The sequence below is a fragment of the Pseudophryne corroboree genome, chromosome 6, assembly GCF_028390025.1.
Source record: "Pseudophryne corroboree isolate aPseCor3 chromosome 6, aPseCor3.hap2, whole genome shotgun sequence".
Lineage (NCBI taxonomy): Eukaryota > Metazoa > Chordata > Amphibia > Anura > Myobatrachidae > Pseudophryne > Pseudophryne corroboree.
In genome coordinates, this window is record NC_086449.1 from 423,233,070 (window position 1) to 423,252,297 (window position 19,228).

A 19,228-nucleotide genomic window follows, 5' to 3' on the forward strand; every position below is an offset into this window, starting at 1 on the left:
GTTTCATAAGTGTACATTGATGCCCTATATGATGTGCATAAATGGTAGGCGGTGTAATTGTGAGTGCAGGAATGAGAAGGAAGATGGAGCCTGGCACTTGGGAAGCTCCATTTCAGCTCATGTAGTCCTCCCAGCATCATTTAATGTTCTTTTGTATGCGGTTATGGGTCATTTGGTCAACATGAGTTTTTAAAAAACTTTTTTTGGTGTCGTTTTCTTCGTAAAGTGACGGGGAACACCAGTTAGTGCACCGTGTCCCCTTGCATGGCTCGCTTTGCTTGCCATGCTTCGGGCAAGATGCTTCGCTCAGTTGCCGCTGCGCTCGGCACAGGTTACTATTCCCAATCGTAGGCCACGGGGATTGTAAAGTATGAAAAAGTTAAAAAAATCGGGGAAAAAAACACATGAAAAACGCATGTCACCTTATTCCATGTCGACCTAGTGACCATGTCGACCTAATGCATGTCAACTAATAGTGGTCGACCTAATGACCGTATCCCCTGTATGCCAAGCAGGATTCTATGTATTGAGCTGACAGGAGCCTTGATCCATGCACGATTACATGGACATCATTGACCTTTACATGACAGGCTTGGTCAGCCAGTATTGCTTCAGCTGTTGTGGAACTACAGCTCCCAACATGAGGACTGGAAACACATGCTGGAATTTCACTTTACTAAATTGTTTCTTAAATAATGGAAGCTCTTTTTGACTGATTGTTATTATTTAAGTCATGTCTCAATGTAGACCGTAAGCCTTTTGCTGCTAATTATGTGTTTATAAAGAGTTTTGAAATAGATTTATATTTTAATATACGTGTCAGGTGATCTCATTTCAAAAACTCAGACTATACAGTGAAATGTATGGTGTGAACATGTACGCTTCAATAGTCTAGTAAAATATTTCAGTACAGTTTGTAAAAATGTTTTTTTTTTTTTTTGGAAGAGATGTTTAACAGTTGTTTACATGTCTTCAACAGGGAAGGGAGGGGTTCACCAACGTTGGTCTATATGATCCCCTTACCAAGCAAAATGAGGTAAGCAAGACCTGAATGTGAAAAGCATTATCTTTATTTCTTAGCAGTATTCCTAAATGATCTGGTGTCAAACCACTGCAAGTAATGCTGGCTTATTTTTGTTTTGTTTTTTAAACCTGGCCAAGGAACAGTAGACAGTGGGGCTGATCTGGCAATATTAGTGTCTTAAGGCGGCCATCCAGTCAGTAGCTATGTGTCATCGGGAACCTCATGGAAATTCTGGTAGTGGCAGCACATCGCAGACACGTCATCTCTAATGTAACAGTGCACCTCCATCGTTGTGCACAGTTAAATGAACAATCTTGCTTTCCCATAATGATCTGTGATGTGTGTAATTGCACCCTAATAACACAAAATTGAAGCTGATTCTGAAAAACCAACACCCACACCTTCTAGTCACCTTGTGTGACAATATATAATCTGTAACAATAAAGAATACCAGACCTTTCATTCAACAATGCAAACGTGGCTGCATAACTTCCAGTGTAAAGTACACAAAGCAACATCCAAGCTACTAATCTCAATTCACATAAAACCTTCATATGTAAGCATCCCACAGGGCATAGCATAAACCTCTCAATTTGCCACAGACATGAGAGTACCACAATGCTATCAGTTGCAAGCAGTTTCTTCTGTAATAAAGATAGATATTTGTATTATGCGTTTGTTCCTGTCTAAAACCCTACTTGTCCAAACTATTCTGTGAAAACCCATATTAACCACTTCCTGGCATGGTTGCATCAGATGCGACCAAGCCTGCAAGTGCTCTATCTGACCTGGTCGCACAGGATGCGACCAGTCTGATAAACTGTGTTAGCAGTGGCCCGGAAGAGAAACTTCCCTCCTCTGCTGTTGTCAGAGGGACCAGAAGGTCCCTCTGCCTCCCCTGTGTCTGCCGTGCTGCCGATCATTGCTGATCGGCCAGCACGGCAGGATCCCCCTCTCCAGCGGCTGCAGACAATAGCAGCTGCTGGTAAGTGTAAACCCCCCAAGCCACCCCCAGTCCCCCCCGTCCACCCCGTGTACCCGTCAGCTGTCTGGGATCGAAAAACTGAAGTTGCGATGTTACAGATGGTCGTGATGTTCCCGATCAATGTTTCAATGTTTTTTGGGGGGGGAGGATTGTAAATAAATACAAATATTTGTATTTCTCTATTTTTCATGTTCTACACCTCATAAAAAACCCCTGACGATTTCGGAGCGTTTTTTTGGGGGGGGAAATTGTCAGTTGAGTGGTTAATAAATGTAAGCATTGCTGTCTTCTGTTGTATTGTGCAGATGAAGTGGTGGGTGGGTGTGTGTGTGTGCTCCTTGGATTTCTGTTTACTGGTGTAAATACAAAAGCAAAATCTTCTAAAACAAATGATTTGTATTATAATGTTTTTCCCTCTTCATTTACAGATGTTGTATTCTTTCGACAGGGAAGTTAATATTGTTAGCTGTTCAGTGAACAATGAAAAAACTCTACTCGGTAAGATGTTTGTGACTAATTTTTAGTTTGTAAAATCGCGTCCTGGCCTGCGCGCTGTTTTAGCTTCTCTAAGGAATGGCTGTGAGAAATACTGATTTAGATGTTAATGCTTTGTGAAACAGCATACTAGTGTGATGCTTGCTACAGCAAAGTACTGTGGCACAAGCTGTTGTTGCTATTCGCCACATGCCTCTTCTTAATACAATTTTTTTTTTTTTTTTTTGCAATATATGCTTATTAATTTGAAACAAGCATATGACAATCAACAGATAAAAGTTCAAGTGCAACGCAATAACAACCCGCAGAGGAGCATACATATATACACACAGATAGTAGTACAATGGGTTATAGCTGTGTTATTTGTTTTTTTAAATACTGTCTACTCCACATAGAAAGATGGTATAAGTCGATGTGGATATTTTTGATGCTGTAAGCTGTCCTCTGACACCCAAGTGTCTTGTTTTGTTTTTTGTACATTTGCATGGACTTAAGCAGACCTCAGTTGCTATCACTCCACTGACTGTGAAAGCCTAGGCTTGCTCCGAAAATCTCCAATAACCTCTGCGTCACTACTATTTTATCCAGTTTACATTGAATGTAATGGTGATGAGGCATAAATCTGAAAAAAGGGCAGACGTGATGCCAGCTGTCAGTATACCGACAGCGTCATCCCGTCTGCCAGAATTCCGTCAGCGAGTCCCCTTGCGGGTTCACTACGCTTGCCACATATCGGGGCCAGTGTCTCGCTGCGCTCTCCGCAGGTTCTATTCCCACTCTGTTGGTGGCATGGACCCACCAACAGAGTGGGAATACTGAGCGAATTGTCGGGATTCCGTCCGGCGGGATATCACTGGCTATCGGGATTCCGGTGTCAGTCTAGTGAATGCCGGGATCCCGACAGCTGGTATATTGACGGAATCCCAGTGATGAAATTTAGGAAACCCACTCACTTCTGTAGTGATTTCATAAAGCATCCTGTTGCACAGTTACCTGTACACCACTTTTCATAAATGTTCCCTTACTGTGTGTTTTCCTGCCTGAAACATGGGTAGTCTCGGGATGATACTGTTTGGTTACATTTTTAAAACTCTATATTTTGCTGCTAATCTGAGCTTGCACTCATGTTCAGTAAAGGACTATTGAGTTTGTTGTTGAGTAACTCTGTGGGTAAAATAAGCAGTTAACTGATCATTGAAAAGTGATTTAAAAATAAGCCCTTATAAATAGTACCTAAACGAATTTGCGGTAGATTTACTAAAGCTTCTAAAACAGACAAGTGGAGGTGTTGCCTATAGCAACCAATCAGTCTACCATTTCTCTATTGCACAGGTTCTCAAACTCGGTCCTCAGGACCCCACACGGTGCATGTTTTGCAGGTCTCCTGACAGAATCACAAGTGAAATAATTAGCTCCATCTGTGGACCTTTTAAAATGTGTCAGTGAGTAATTAATACACCTGTGCACCTGCTGAGTTACCTGCAAAACATGCACTGTGTGGGGTCCTGAGGACCGAGTTTGAGAACCACTGCTCTATTGCATTCTAGAAAATGATAGAATCTGGTTGGCTGCTATGGGTAACATCACCACTTCTCTGTTTTAGAAGTTTTAGTAAATCTATTCCTATGAGTGAATAAAATGGGATACTTCTTAGTGACGTTCATACTGTAACTGAAACCCATTTTCAGGCAGGTAAGTCAGAGGGCATGTAAGATATCACCTGTTCTTCAGCATGTTAGTTGGCGATTTAATAAGGTGAATGCGTTTATCTCATTGCATATGTAAGTATTTAACACATTCTGTCTCCATCGTTAAGCCAAAAACAAAAATACTGTGCAAGGCAAATTGCTCCTCCTACTGTTTCTTTTGACTTACCCCCTCCACATACATCATGACATTGCCTCTTTCCTTCCATGTCTTCACTTATCCCTTTCCATATCTCTTGCTGGATGTTCCAGCGCTTTCTTAAACTAAACATGTCTATGACTGAGCTAATCATCTGTCCACCCTTCTGCATTACCTCACTTCCAACAATTTCATTGTCTATTGACAGCACAACCATCTCCTCCAGCCCCCAAGTGTGCTGTCTTGGAATTATCCTTGACCCTCTCCTTCAAACCACACATTCAGTATCTGTCACAGTCCTGGCGTTTCCATTTCAAAAATAACTCCAGGATCAGACCCTTTCTCACTGCAGATGCTACTAAGACCCTCATCCACTCACTGGCCATCTCCAGGTGGGACTGCTGTAACCTCCTCATATCTGGCCTCCCGGACGTCTGCCTTTCTCCACTGCAATGTGTACTCCATGCTGGTGCTTGGCTCATCTTCCTCTCCAATCATACAAAATCTACCTTACCTCTCCTACAAGCCCTACATTGGCTCCCCTTCCCTTTCAGAATCCACTTCAAGCTTCTCACAATGGCTTATAAAGCCCTCACCCATTCCATTTACATAAGTGACCTCATCTCCCTTAACACTCCCGCCCGCCCTCTTTGCTACTAAAGTGAATGCCGTCTCTCCTGCCAACTGATTACTTTCTTCCATTCCCGCATCCAAGATTCTGGCTGTGGTGCTTCCTACTTCTGGAATTCTCTCCCATTCCTTATCAGACTCTCCACCTCTCTACAAAACTTCAAACGGGCTCTCCAGACAGTATGGATAATCAGTATTTGGAATTGCGGGCGCTGCACTGAGTTCCAGCATCCTATTCTTCTGTCCAGGGATCATCCCTAACCCTTGATAGTAACGAATAAAAATGGAGGTGGTAGGGAGAACTGGCGCTACTTCTATAGCCTTTTCTGTTTTGTGTTGGCATAAACACATGTGATGCGACTGCTTCCAGGAGTGTGTTACCTGGACAGGTCACATCATATAAGTCGAGCTGCCCCAACGGCTTTCTTCATCTTCAATGGAGGAAATCCGAGCCTGTAAGCTGAACAGAGAAGTCCCAGGAGTAACAGCTACACATAGAAACCACTGGTGATGGGGGACGTTTAGTAACTTTTTTGTTTTCTACATTGAGCTGCACCTTAAACTATAATCCTCCAAATACCTGATTGGTTGCTTTGTTTTTTTTCTCCTTATTATTATTATTATAATATGTTATCTAATAAAATGCATTGTATGATCAATCATTGTAAATGTGGTGGCATATATTTTTTTTTTTTTTTTTTTTTAACATGACCTATCCTTTTTATTTTTCTCTAAAGCGTTAAGTTACTGCAATCCAATGTGTGAAACACAGAGTCGAGCTCTTTCACCAGGTAATCGCCTTTTTAATATTTTATAATTACTTTAATGGGGAAATTCATTTGCAGGTGAAAGGTGTGAATGCCATCGCTGTAAACGCTGGCAGCGGTACCGCATATCACACCCCTCGCCCACCTGTCCAAATCCAGAATTTGCAGAAAAGGGCTTCCTACCCTATGAGGCTGAGAGCAGTTTTTGTGTTAGTTTGGGCTGCTGTAAAGTGCCACTGTTGCTATGTGGATTAGGCCAGGTGTTTGTCTTTGCCCGCCATTGAAACCCCCTCTTAAACTCTGGAAAATCATTATTTTTGAACTTTCACTGCAGATATTTCATTTGGCAAATTACAGTTAAGAAAACAAGGCATAGTTAGGGGTGGTGTATGGGGAGGGGGTGGGGATGTCAGCAAACAGTTCGTTGCTGTTCCTTTTGCATGTTTTTTTCTTTCTATAGTTTGTTATTTTTCTTGTGTTTGAATTTGTTTTTGCGTTTATTTTTTTGATGTGGGAAGTATATTTGATGCATTGGATACTGTGGATTGCGATTCAGGGATTATGTAAGATAAGCACTGTTCTTGCCTTTACTGACGATTTCCAGGAATATTTGCTGGGACGTTTACCTACTGTGCTACATAGAACCCTACCTGGATTATGGCTAATTTGAAGTTTCTGACATGGAATATTCGAGGTTTGAATAATAAGATAAAACGCTCCTTAGTTTTGAATACACTTCGGAAATATGGCCCGGATGTTGCATGTCTCTGCGAGACTCACTTGGAGGGGAATAGGTTGTTGTCACTTAGAAGACCCTGGGTGGGATGGGCCTATCATGCTTCTCATTCCTCCTCTTCCAGGGGTGTGTCGGTTTTGATAAGAAAGTCGGTACACTTTGAGCTAGTGACGGTCAAGACTGACAAGTATGGTCGTTTTGTGTTTCTTGACTGAGTTCCCAGCCCTATTACATTCTGGCGGTTTATGTCCCCCCCCCCCCTTTTTCATATGATGTGTTACAACAGGCCGCTTCGTTCATAGCCTCCTCTCCATGTACCCCGGTGATCTGCTTGGGTGACTTTAATAATGTTATGAATTTGGCTTTAGACAGGTGGCGCTCTCCGCAGGCTGCTGGGGTGGGTACTGGTCCTACTAAATTTGCTGATTTTTTTAATAACTTGCAGTGGGTGGATGTGTGGAGGTCTCGGCACCCTACAGCTAGCCAGTTTTCATGCTTCTTCGGCACGCATGGCTCGTTTTCCAGAATCGACCTGATCCTACTGTCTCCCGTTCTTCTCCCCAGGGTAGTTGACGTCCAGTACGAGGCCCGGGGTATCTCTGACCACTCCCCTCTGATGTTGACTCTTGCTATGGAGAGCCAGAGGGGACAATCTTATTGGAAACTGCATCCTTCCTGGCTGACACAAATGGGCGACTGTTGTGACCAGGTGGCTCAGTGGGAGGGTTATTTTAATGATAATGTAGGGTCGGCCCCGGGGACAGTGATCTGGGATTCATTTAAGGCCTTTTTAAGGGGTACGTATATTAGACGAATATCTGCTCATAAGTTATCCTGCAGGGAGAGGGAGCGAGACCTTGAGAGTGACGCCAGAGACCTGGAATCCTGCTACTTGGTGGATGGTACCCCGGCACTGAGAGCACGCTGGTTGGCGGCTCAGTCAGCATGGTTGGCTCATTTATCTGATAAAAATTTGCGCTCGCTTCTATTTCGGGCTACTGATATTTATATGCAGGGTGACAGGCCTGGTAGCCTGCTGGCTCTACTGATACACTGCGACCCCCCTGGCTCTACGATTACCCAGATGTCCGGTAGTGATGGCTCCCTTGTAGACACCAGCCGGACATTGCGCAGTTATTTCATTCTTACTATGCTGAGGTCTATAGTTTACAGTTAGTATGTTCGGCATTAGATCTCTCCAATTATTTGGGAAATATTCCCTTACCCACACTCTCTTCAGAGGCCTCTGAAGTGTTGGAGGCACCTTTGACACTGGAGGAGGTGACGGCAGCTATTGGTCTGTCTCCCAATGGCAAGGCACCGGGGTGTGACGGCATCCCCTCTGAAGTATATAAAACCCATATTGATTTTTTTGGTCTCAGGCTTCACGCCTTGTATTCTGATATATTTGTTAATGATAAACTTCCCCCCTCTATGTCGGAGGCGATTATAATAGTGATCCCGAAACCCGGAAAGGACCCTAGGTCCCCGGAATCCTATAGACCGATCTCTTTGATTCCCACCGATGCTAAGATCCTGGCAAAAATTTTAGCAGTTCGGCTTAACACTGTAATTACCTCTATTATCCACCTTGACCAGACCGGCTTTATGCCGGGGATGTCCACTTCTATTAACTTGCGTAGATTATATACCATCTTACAAGTCCCACATGATTTTCCCTCCGACTCGGCAGTGGTCTCGCTGGATGCCGCCAAGGCATTTGACAGTATTGAATGGGCTTATCTATGGGAAGTCATGACTTGTATGGGCTTCGGACCTAATTTTATAAAATGGACTAAACTACTCTACCAGCACCTGACTGCCAGGATCTCAGTAAACGGCTATATCTCTCCCTCATTCCGCCTGTCTCGCGGAACCAGGCAGGGCTGCCCTCTATCCCCCACTTTGTTTGCCCTGGCCATCGAGCCCTTGGCCTGTCTGATAAGGTCGCACCCGGGTATCGTGGGAATCCATACCGGCCCTCGGGAGGATAAGATAGCTCTTTACGCTGACGACATGCTGTTGTTTTTGCAAGATTACACCAGGTCTATGCCTACTTTGTTGCAATTGATCGAGGAGTTCGGTGCGTATTCAGGCCTTCATATCAACTGGTCTAAATCCTACATTATGCCTGTGATAGGCCCCCCCCTGTTGTTCCTAAAATCTCCCTGCCGCTATGTTGGACAGCAAAATTTAAATATCTTGGGATTCCGATAACCAATGACCCCTCTGACTTTACACCTTTGAATCTTGATCCGATCATGCAACAGGTTGCTCGTAAATCTAGGACTTGGTGTAAGCTTCCATTGACTGTATCTGGCAGGGTCAGCCTTGTTAAAATGATAATATTACCTAAGATTCTGTATATTATTCTTCAATCCCCTATGTACATTCATCCATCCTTCTTTAGGAAACTGAATAGTGTCTTGTCTTCTTTAATATGGGCTAACAAACGTCCTAGAATACAGCTGAATACTCTCACCAGGCTGCGCTGCGACGGTGGTCTGGCTTTACCTAATTTTCAAATGTACTATTATGCCGCTCAGCTGACTCATATTAGTGCATGGGTGCAGGATGCTGGCGTCACTTCTCTACACTGGGTGTTTATTCAATGCTACTTCCCTGCCCTATCTCCCCTGCAGGTGTTGTTGAGTGGGAGCATGGCCCGGTTCCTTCCCCCAATTCTATTTCAGGCCGTGAAGGTTTGGCAGGCCCTAAGGGACCTTTTGAAATTTGACAGATTGGACCCAGACACCCCCCTCTGGTACTCTAAATGGCTCCCTGAACTGCATGCACTCGAGGGGAGGGAGGTTTGGGGCCCTAAATCAGTGGTTTCCATAACTCACCTCTATACGGATACTACACTAAAATCCTTCTAACAATTAAAGGATGAGTTTGACTTACCTAACTCCTATTTCTCTAACGTCCTAAGTGGATGCTGGGGACTCCGTCAGGACCATGGGGTTTAGCGGCTCCGCAGGAGACAGGGCACAATAATAAAAGCTTTAGGATCAGGTGGTGTGCACTGGCTCCTCCCCTTATGACCCTCCTCCAAGCCTCCGTTAGATTCTTGTGCCCGGCCGAGAAGGGTGCAATCTAGGTGGCTCTCCTGAGCTGCTTAGAATAAAAGTTTAAGTTAGGTTTTTTATTTTCAGTGAGTCCTGCTGGCAACAGGCTCACTGCTACGAGGGACTTAGGGGAGAGAAGTAAACTCACCTGCGTGCAGGATGGATTTGCTTCTTAGGCTACTGGACACCATTAGCTCCAGAGGGAGTCGGAACACAGGTCTCACCCTGGGGTTCGTCCCGGAGCCGTGCCGCCGACCCCCCTTGCAGATGCCGAAGTTGAAGAGGTCCAGAGGTCCAGAAACAGGCGGCAGAAGACTTTCAGTCTTCATAAGGTAGCGCACAGCACTGCAGCTGTGCGCCATTGTTGTCAGCACACTTCATACCAGCAGTCACTGAGGGTGCAGGGCGCTGGGGGGGGCGCCCTGGGCAGCAATGTATTATACCTTTGTTATGGCTAAAATACATCACATATAGCCCTTGAGGCTATATGGATGTATTTAACCCCTGCCAGATCTCACAAACTCCGGGAGAAGAGCCCGCCGTTTTAGGGGGCGGGGCCTATTCTCCTCAGCACACGGCGCCATTTTCCTGCTCAGCTCTGCTGTGAGGAAGGCTCCCAGGCTCTCCCCTGCACTGCACTACAGAAACAGGGTTAAAACAGAGAGGGGGGGCACTTATTTGGCGATATGATTACATATGTGAAAATGCTATAAGGGAAAACACTTGTATAAGGGGTTGTCCCTGTATAATTATAGCGTTTTTGGTGTGTGCTGGCAAACTCTCCCTCTGTCTCCCCAAAGGGCTAGTGGGGTCCTGTCCTCTATCAGAGCATTCCCTGTGTGTGTGCTGTGTGTCGGTACGTGTGTGTCGACATGTAGGAGGACGATGTTGGTGAGGAGGCGGAGCAAATTGCCTGTATTGGTGATGTCACTCTCTAGGGAGTCGACACCGGAATGGATGGCTTATTTAGGAATTACGTGATAATGTCAACACGATGCAAGGTCGGTTGACGACATGAGACGGCCGGCAAACAAATTAGTACCTGTCCAGGCGTCTCAGACACCGTCAGGGGCTTGTAAAAACGCCCATTTACCTCAGTGGGTCGACACAGACACGGACACTGACTTCAGTGTCGACGGTGAAGAAACAAACGTATTTTCCTTTAGGGCCACACGTTACATGTTAAGGGCAATGAAGGAGGTGTTACATATTTCTGATACTACAAGTACCACAAATAAGGGTATTATGTAGGGTGGGAATAATCTACTTGTAGTTTTTCCTGAATCAGATAAATTAAAGTGTGTGATGATACATGGGTTTCCTCCGATAGAAAATTATTGGAGGTATACCCTTTCCCGCCAGAAGTGAGGGCGAGTTGGGAAACACACCTTAGGGTGGATAAGGCGCTCACACGCTTATAAAAACAACTGGCGTTACTGTCTCCAGATACGGCCGCCCTCAAGGAGCCAGCTGATAGGAAGCTGAAAAATATCCTAAAAAGTATATACACACATACTGGTGTTATACTACGACCAGCAATCGCCTCAGCCTGGATGTGCAGCGCTGGCGGGGCTTGGTCGGATTTCCTGACTGAAAATATTGATACCCTTGACAGGAACAATATTTTATTGACTATAGAGCATTTTAAGGATGCATTTCTATATATGCGAGATGCGCAGAGGGATATTTGCATTCTGGCATCAAGAGTAGATGTGATGTCCATATCTGCCAGACGATGTTTATAGACACGACAGTGGTCAGGTGATGCAGATTCCAGACGGCACATGGAAGTATTGCCGTATAAAGGGGCGGTCCATCGGACCTGGTGGCCATGGCAACAGCTGGAAAATCCACTTTTGTTACCCCAAGTCACATCTCAGCAGAAAAGGACACAGTCTTTTCAGTCTCAGTCCTTTCGTACCCATAAAGGCAGGCGGGCAAAAGGCCAGTCATATCTGCCCAGGGTTAGAGGAAAGGGAAGAAGACTGCAGCAGGCAGCCCATTCCCAGGAACAGAAGTCCTCCACAGCTTCTGCCAAGTCCGCAGCATGACGCTGGGGCCATACAAGCGGACTCAGGTGCGGTGGGGGGTCATCTCAAGAGTTTCAGCACGCAGTGGGCTCACTCGCAAGTGGACTCCTGGATCCTACACGTAGTATCCCAGGTGTACATTGGAAATTCGAGACGTCTTCCCCTCACAAGTTCCTGAAGTCTGCTTTACCAACGTCTCCCTCCGACAGGGAGGCAGTATTGGGAAAAAATTCACAGGCTGTATTCCCAGCAGGTGATAATCAAAGTACCCCTCCTACAACAAGGGAAGGGGTATTATTCCACACTATATTGTGGTACTGAAGCCAAACGGCTCGGTGAGATCTAAAAGATTTGAACAATTACATACAAGGGTTCAAATCAAGATGGAGTCACTCAGAGCAGTGATAGCGAACCAGGACGATATGGTGTCACTGGATATCAGGGACGCTTACCTACATGTCCAAATTTTGCCCTTCTCACCAAGGGTATCTCAGGTTCGTGGTACAGAACTGTCACTATCAGTTCAGACGCTGCCGTTTGGATTGTCCACGGCACCCCGGGTCTTTACCATGGTAATGGCCGAAATGATGATTCTTCCTAAAAGAAATATGGACGCTTTCCTGATAAGGGCAAGGTCCAGAGAACAGTTGGCGGTCGGAGTAGCACTACCTCAAGTAGTTCTACGACAGCACGAGTGGTTTCTAAATATTCCAAAATCGCAGCTTTTCCGACGACACGTCTAATGTTCCTAGGAATGATTCTGGACACAGTCCAGAAAAGGATTTCTCCCGGAGAAGAAGGCCAGGGAGTTATCCGAGCTAGTCAGGAACCTCCTAAAACCAGGAAAAGTATCAGTGCATCATTGCACAAGGGTCCTGTGAAAAATGGTGGTTTCTTACAAAGCGATCCCATTCGGTAGATTTCACGCAAGAACCTTTCAGTGGAATCTGCTGGGAAAATGGTCCGGATCGCATCTTCAGATGCATCAGCGGATAACCCTGTCTCCAAGGACAAGGGTGTTTTCTTCTGCGGTGGCTGCAGAGTGCTCATCTATGAAAGGGCCGCAGATTCGACATTCAGGACTGGGTCCTGGTGACCACGGATGCCAGCCTGAGTGGCTGGGGAGCAGTCACACAAGGAAAAAATTTCCAGGGAGTGTGATCAAGTCTGGAGACTTCTCTCCACATAAATATACTGGAGCTAAGGGCAATTTACAAGGCTCTAAGCTTAGCAAGACCTCTGCTTCAAGGTCAGCCGGTATTGATCCAGTGGGACAACATCACGGCAGTCGCCCACGTAAACAGACAGGGCGGCACATGAAGCAGGAGGGAAATGGCAGAAACTGCAAGGATTCTTCGCTGGGCGAAAAATCATGTGATAACACTCTCAGCAGTGTTAATTCCGGGAGTGGAAAACTGGGAAGCAGACTTCCTCAGCAGGCATAACCTCCACCCGGGAGAGTGGGGACTTCAGCGGGAAGTCTTCCACATGATTGTAAACCGTTGGGAAAAACCAAAGGTGGACATGATGGCGTCCCGCCTGAACAAAAAACTAGACAAATATTGCGCCAGGTCAAGGGACCCTCAGGCGATAGCGGTGGACGCTCTGGTAACACTGTGGGTGTACCAGTCAGGGTATGTGTTCCCTCCTATGCATCTCATACCAAAAGTACTGAGAATCATAAGAAGGAGATGAGTAAGAACGATACTCGTGGTTCCGGATGGGTCAAGAAGGACTTGGTACCCGGAACTTCAAGAGATGCTCACGGAAGAACCGTGGCCTCTACCTTTAAGAGAGGACCTGCTCCAGCAGGGGCCTTGTCTGTTCCAAGACTTACCGCGGCTGCGTTTGACGGCATGGCAGTTGAACGCCGGATCCTGAAAGGGCATTCCAGATGAAGTCATCCCTACCCTGGTCGAAACCAGGAAGGATGTAATCGCAAAACTTTTTCACCGCATTGGGCGAAAATATGTTGCGTGGTGTGAGGCCAAGAAGGTCCCTACAGAGGAATTCCAACTGGGTCGTTTCCTACATTTCCTGAAAACAGGACTGTCGATGGGCCTAAAATTAGGGTCCATTAAGGTTCAAATTTCGACCCTGTCGAATTTCTTCCAGAAAGAACTGGCTTCAGTGCCTGAAGTTCAGACGTTTGTAAAAGGGGTACTGCATATACAGCCTCCTTTTGTGCCCCCAGTGGCACCTTGGGATCTCAATGTTGTTTTGAGTTTCCTAAAGTCACATTGGTTGGATCCACTCACCACTGTGGAATTAAAATATTTCACATGGAAGGTGAAGATTCTATTAGCCCTGGCTTCAGCCAGGCGTGTGTCAGAATGGGCGGCTTTATCATATAAAAGCCCTTACTTAATTTATTCTGACAGGGCAGAATTGAGGACTCGTCCTCAATTTCTCCTTAAGGTGTTTTCTGTTTTTCACATGAACCAACCTATTGTGGTACCTGCGGCTACTAGGGACTTGGAGGACTCCAAGTTACTTGACGTTGTCAGGGCCCTGAAAATATATGTTTCCAGGACGACTGGAGTCAGAAAATCTGACTCGCTGTTTAGCCTGTATGCACCCAACAAGATGGGTGTTCCTGCTTCTAAGCAGACGATTGCTCACTGGATTTGTAGTACAATTCAGCTTGCACATTCTGTGGCAGGCTTGCCACAGCCAAAATCAGTAAAAGCCCATTCCACAAGGAAGTGGGCTCATCTTGGGCGGCTGCCCGAGGGGTCTCGGCTTTACAACTTTGCCGAGCTGCTACTTGGTCAGGGGCACACCCTGACTGAGGAGGACCTGGAGTTCTCTCATTCGGTACTGCAGAGTCATCCGCACTCTCCCGCCCGTTTGGGAGCTTTGGTATAATCCCCATGGTCCTGACGGAGTCCCCAGCATCCACTTAGGACGTTAGAGAAAATAAGAATTTACTTACCGATAATTCTATTTCTCGTAGTCCGTAGTGGATGCTGGGCGCCCATCCCAAGTGCGGATTGTCTGCAATACTTGTACATAGTTATTGTTACAAAAATCGGGTTATTCTTGTTGTGAGCCATCTTTTCAGAGGCTCCTTCGTTGTTATCATACTGTTAACTGGGTTCAGATCACAGGTTGTACGGTGTGATTGGTGTGGCTGGTATGAGTCTTACCCGGGATTCAATATCCTTCCTTATTATGCACGCTCGTCCGGGCACAGTATCCTAACTGAGGCTTGGAGGAGGGTCATAGGGGGAGGAGCCAGTGCACACCACCTGATCCTAAAGCTTTTATTATTGTGCCCTGTCTCCTGCGGAGCCGCTAAACCCCATGGTCCTGACGGAGTCCCCAGCATCCACTACGGACAACGAGAAATAGAATTATCGGTAAGTAAATTCTTATTTTTTTTAGATACCTTGAACTTAGACATGCTCTACTGTCCCAATTCGCTAGTTCTCCCCCTAAGATCCTTCCATTTCCCATTAAGACCTTTGTAAGTACGTTGGGTCGAGTTGAGATGATTTCCCTTGCATATGGTTATCTTCTCGCTAAACTCCATATAGACCCTTTGACACGTCTCCGTGGCAAATGGGAGGAGGATCTGGGCCCCATAACTGAAGAGAACTGGACCCTTGCTTTAGAAAATCCGAGCACGGTTACCAAATCCATTAGGTATCAACAAATACAATAGTTCCTTTTGCATAGAACGTATATGACCCCGGTTATACTGGCTAGATTCGGGGGCGGTCGATCGGGTGACTGCCCTAAATGTGGGGTGGCTGTGGGTACTTTTTGGCACCTCATTTGGGACTGCCCGCTGCTGCGGGCCTTCTGGTCGGGGGTCAGGTCAGTTCTGGGGAACACGGGAGTGGCGGACGCCATGCTTACCCCACAATTTTGTATTCTAGGGATGGGATGCTCTGGTTTCGTATCCAGTCCAGAAGGCCTATATGCTCGCAATATATGTGCCTTGGCGAAGGTATGCATCGCAAGGCTATGGATGGCCCCCAATGGCCCTTCGATATCTGCTCTTAAAGTCCTTGTAAACGATACTGTTTCTAAGGAACGATACATTTATATGAAACATAATGCCTCTGCTAAATTTGAAAGAATTTGGTCTCCATGGATGGAATCCATATACTCCTTCCCAGATCCTGCGATATAATGGTTGTAGGGATATTGGGGGTAATTCCAAGTTGATCGCAGCAGGATTTTTTTTAGCAGTTTGGCAAAACCATGTGCGCTGCAGGGGAGGCAGATTTAACATGTGCAGAGAGAGTTAGATTTGTGTGTGGTGTGTTCAATCTGCAATCTAATTTGCAGTGTAAAAATAAAGCATCCAGTATTTACCCTGCACAGAAATAAAATAACCCACCCAAATCCTCTTTCTGCACATGTTATATCTGCCACACCTGCAGTGCACATGGTTTTGCCCAACTGCTAAAAAATTTCCTGCTGCGATCAACTTGTAATTACCCCCATTATCAGGCCCCTGATTCGCTAATTTGCAATTTTGTGCTATATGCTTCCTTCTCACCCGATGTGTTTTGAGTGGGAGGTTAGATTTGTGCTCTGTTAGACAGTGTAAGGCTCAGAGTGATAGTTTCTTTTTGTGTCTCTTCTTCCCTGTTTTTTCTTTGAGGGTTTTTCTTTTCGGTTGGTTGTTAGTAAATGTTCTAATGGTAAAAAGTCTAATGAGGTTTTTGTTTACATAAATGTACGGATTATGCAAGTTTATTTGATATAAGTAACCGTGTGTACATACACGCTCCTTTGACATTGGCATGGTTTGATGTTATGCCGAAAGTGAATGTTGTTTTGCCAGAACTGCCCTGTCATGCTGTACATGATATGTTCCTGCTATGCATTTTCTGTGTACAAACTGTTCTCCTTCGAAATAAAAAATATTCTATTAAAAAAAAAGAAAACAAGGCATGCAACATAGGTCCCTGTGGTTTGCCATCATTGTAATGCCAGTGGTTGAACTGGGATCCAGTCGGAATACCGATGCCGGATTCTCATCACTGCTCGGAATGGCGACCCTGGTATCCCGACATTGATTGAAATGCTGGTGTCGGTATCCTTAATGCAAGAATTCCGATCGATCTCTGCTGGTAGTCCTCTCTGGTAAGCCGGCGGGGGTTAGATTTAGGCTGCGGGGGAGAGTTAGGCTATGGGGATGGGGGGTTAGGCACCCCCGAGGAGGGTTAAGGTTAGGCTGCAGGGAAGGGATTGTTAGGGTTAGGCTGTGGGGGTGGGGGGGTTAGTGTTAGGCTGCAGGAATGGAGGGTAAGAGGGAAAGGTAAACATACTTTCCTGAACTTTGTTGAGATTCTCTGCATCAGGATGCCGATGCCAGTCATATGACCGCCAGCATATTCCATTTAACTTTTGTATTGTTAACATTTTATCATAATTTTAACTTGTTTATATTGTTTTTATTTATTCTTTCTTGTTTTTACACCATTTTCTTTTGTCTGAACAAAGTTGTATTGTCTATCTAAAATAGCTATTATTAATTTTTGTTTGTGTATGCATTTGTTAATTTCCAGTATGTATGTGTATAATTGACTGTTTATTATTTTTGCTTATGCATACTATTCATGTACTATAGCATGTGTTTTGTACATGTGTCTTATGACATTTCAATGACCTTTGTTATATCAGTACCCCTTTGTTAAGAAATGTTGGAGCCTGCAGCCCCATACATGCATGAAAATGACATTTCCATACACATTCTTGTTGCCCCATTAATATGTTTGTCATTCCAGCTTTCAAAGAAACTTCCCTTTATAAAGTGTAATAAAAGTTTCTAAAGAGTTCATAAGAGCGGTGGCTGTGTGAGCCGCGATGCAATAGCCATAAAACAGATGAATGTTCATGTGTACTTATCCTTGTTCTCCAGCTCTTCTGTCCTGGAAGCTGTAATCACTGCCCCAGATTACTTCTATTCACTCACCTGCACAACCAATTGTGGCAGCTAATAATTCTTATATGACACTGTTCTTGCATTAACAAATATAACTGCATGTTTAGTGTTTCTGATTTACTTTTTTTTCAAGCAGTCATTGATGTGTTCAGAATATCTATATTCTAAGTGCACCTTTCTGATGTGCTATTGAGATATTCCTTTAAAATTAACCACATATATGGATAATTATAGTTGCTACAATGTTACAATTTTATTAGAACATAATACTTGTTTTGGGGTTCCCGATACTGCAATTTCAAATGCTGGGGAAGGCAATCTAATGTAGTACTGAGATTTCTTCCCCTGGATTTTTTTTGCATCTGACATCAATTGATTTTAAAATCCTAGTGTGAACACTGCATTTGGATTTAAACCAAATGATAATTGGTTTATGACATGGTTGGTGAGGGGAGGAATGTGTTTTTCAGGCTTCATTCCTAAGGATTCATATGGATGCCGTACATGTTTATGCAACATTACTTTTAGGGACTAAATAAACTTTCAATATTTTGACAAATATGGATTATAATTTGAAGGAGTTAAGGGGGGTACACACGTAGCGATGTGTGCTTAAATTCTAAGCAATCTGACTAGATTGCTTAGAAATGAAGCACACATCTCTCCGTGTGTATGCCCCAGAGCGATGCGCGGCCCCGCGTGTTGCTATCTCTGACTCTAGATTGGTCTGCATGCATGCCAAATCTAGTTAGATCACCGCTGAGTGAAGTGAACGTACTGTACCCATCTCCCCCCTGCTCAGCATACATTGCGCTGTGCTGAACGGGGGGAAAGTTGTGTGCTGAGCGTTCTGTGCTAGATCGCTCAGCACACACCTCTGTACACATCGGTACGTGTGTACCCCCCCATAAGACTAAAGGTGGGTACACACTTAGTGACGTGCTCTATGGGCGGTCGGCGGCCAGGCATACACACCGACTGATATGACGTTCATATCGCTCAGTGACGTTACGCAATGGCCAGGCCGTGCAGGCAGCTCTTGGACGACAGTCCAGATTGAGCTGCCTGCACGGCCGACAGCAAGGATCATTAACGAACCGTGCTGGGCCCTGCATCACTGGTCAGCGGCGTCATACACACTTGCCAAGGAAATGAGTGCCGTCGCTCAGGAAGGGTGAAAATGAGCGACGTCGCTCAGGAAGGGTGAAAATGAGCGACATCGCTCGTTTTCTCTGCAAGTGTGTATGCACCTTAGTAAGTGCAAACTGTAATCTATTATCATTGTTATTATATAATTGTTTGTGATTTTAAAGTTTCCAGATATTTGGCTCTTATTATTGAAATAAAACCCACCAACAACGTGAGAGTTCTCAAAGCTGTTGACAGCAGCCTTAGAGTACAGGTAAGGCTTCCAAATTGGCTTTCTATAGTTTTATCTGCTCTTAATCTTTCTGGGTTTGTTTTTTTTTAAATTTGATACAGGTTGAGTATCCCTTATCCAAAATTCAAAATCCTATATAAATGAAGATGAGAACCTTATATTAAATCTGTCTACTTCTAGTTTGTAGGTTTTGTTCTAGCATAAATACCATTGCATTCCTTGGTGTTTTGCAAAGCAGTGTTTGTCAGTACTCCAATTTAAAGAGCAACTGTTTGCAAGAACTATATTGTCTATTGTAGAGGCTTTAATTTTGTGAAAACTACTTGTTTTTTATATAATTTTTCCACTGTCCATTATTAAAA

The 19,228-nt window shown here is 44.8% G+C and overlaps 1 protein-coding gene across 4 annotated transcripts in view; it reads left to right on the forward strand.

Annotated features, from left to right (window-relative positions):
• Positions 1–19,228, forward strand: part of GSAP (gamma-secretase activating protein) — a 233,463-nt gene that overhangs the window by 65,571 nt on the left and 148,664 nt on the right. For all 4 annotated transcript variants that reach the window (XM_063926993.1, XM_063926992.1, XM_063926990.1 and 1 more), the window contains exons 3-6: positions 980–1,036; positions 2,438–2,507; positions 5,717–5,770; positions 18,799–18,887. In XM_063926993.1, the coding sequence (XP_063783063.1) occupies positions 980–1,036; positions 2,438–2,507; positions 5,717–5,770; positions 18,799–18,887 (270 nt within the window). The remainder of the gene's footprint in view (positions 1–979; positions 1,037–2,437; positions 2,508–5,716; positions 5,771–18,798; positions 18,888–19,228) is intronic.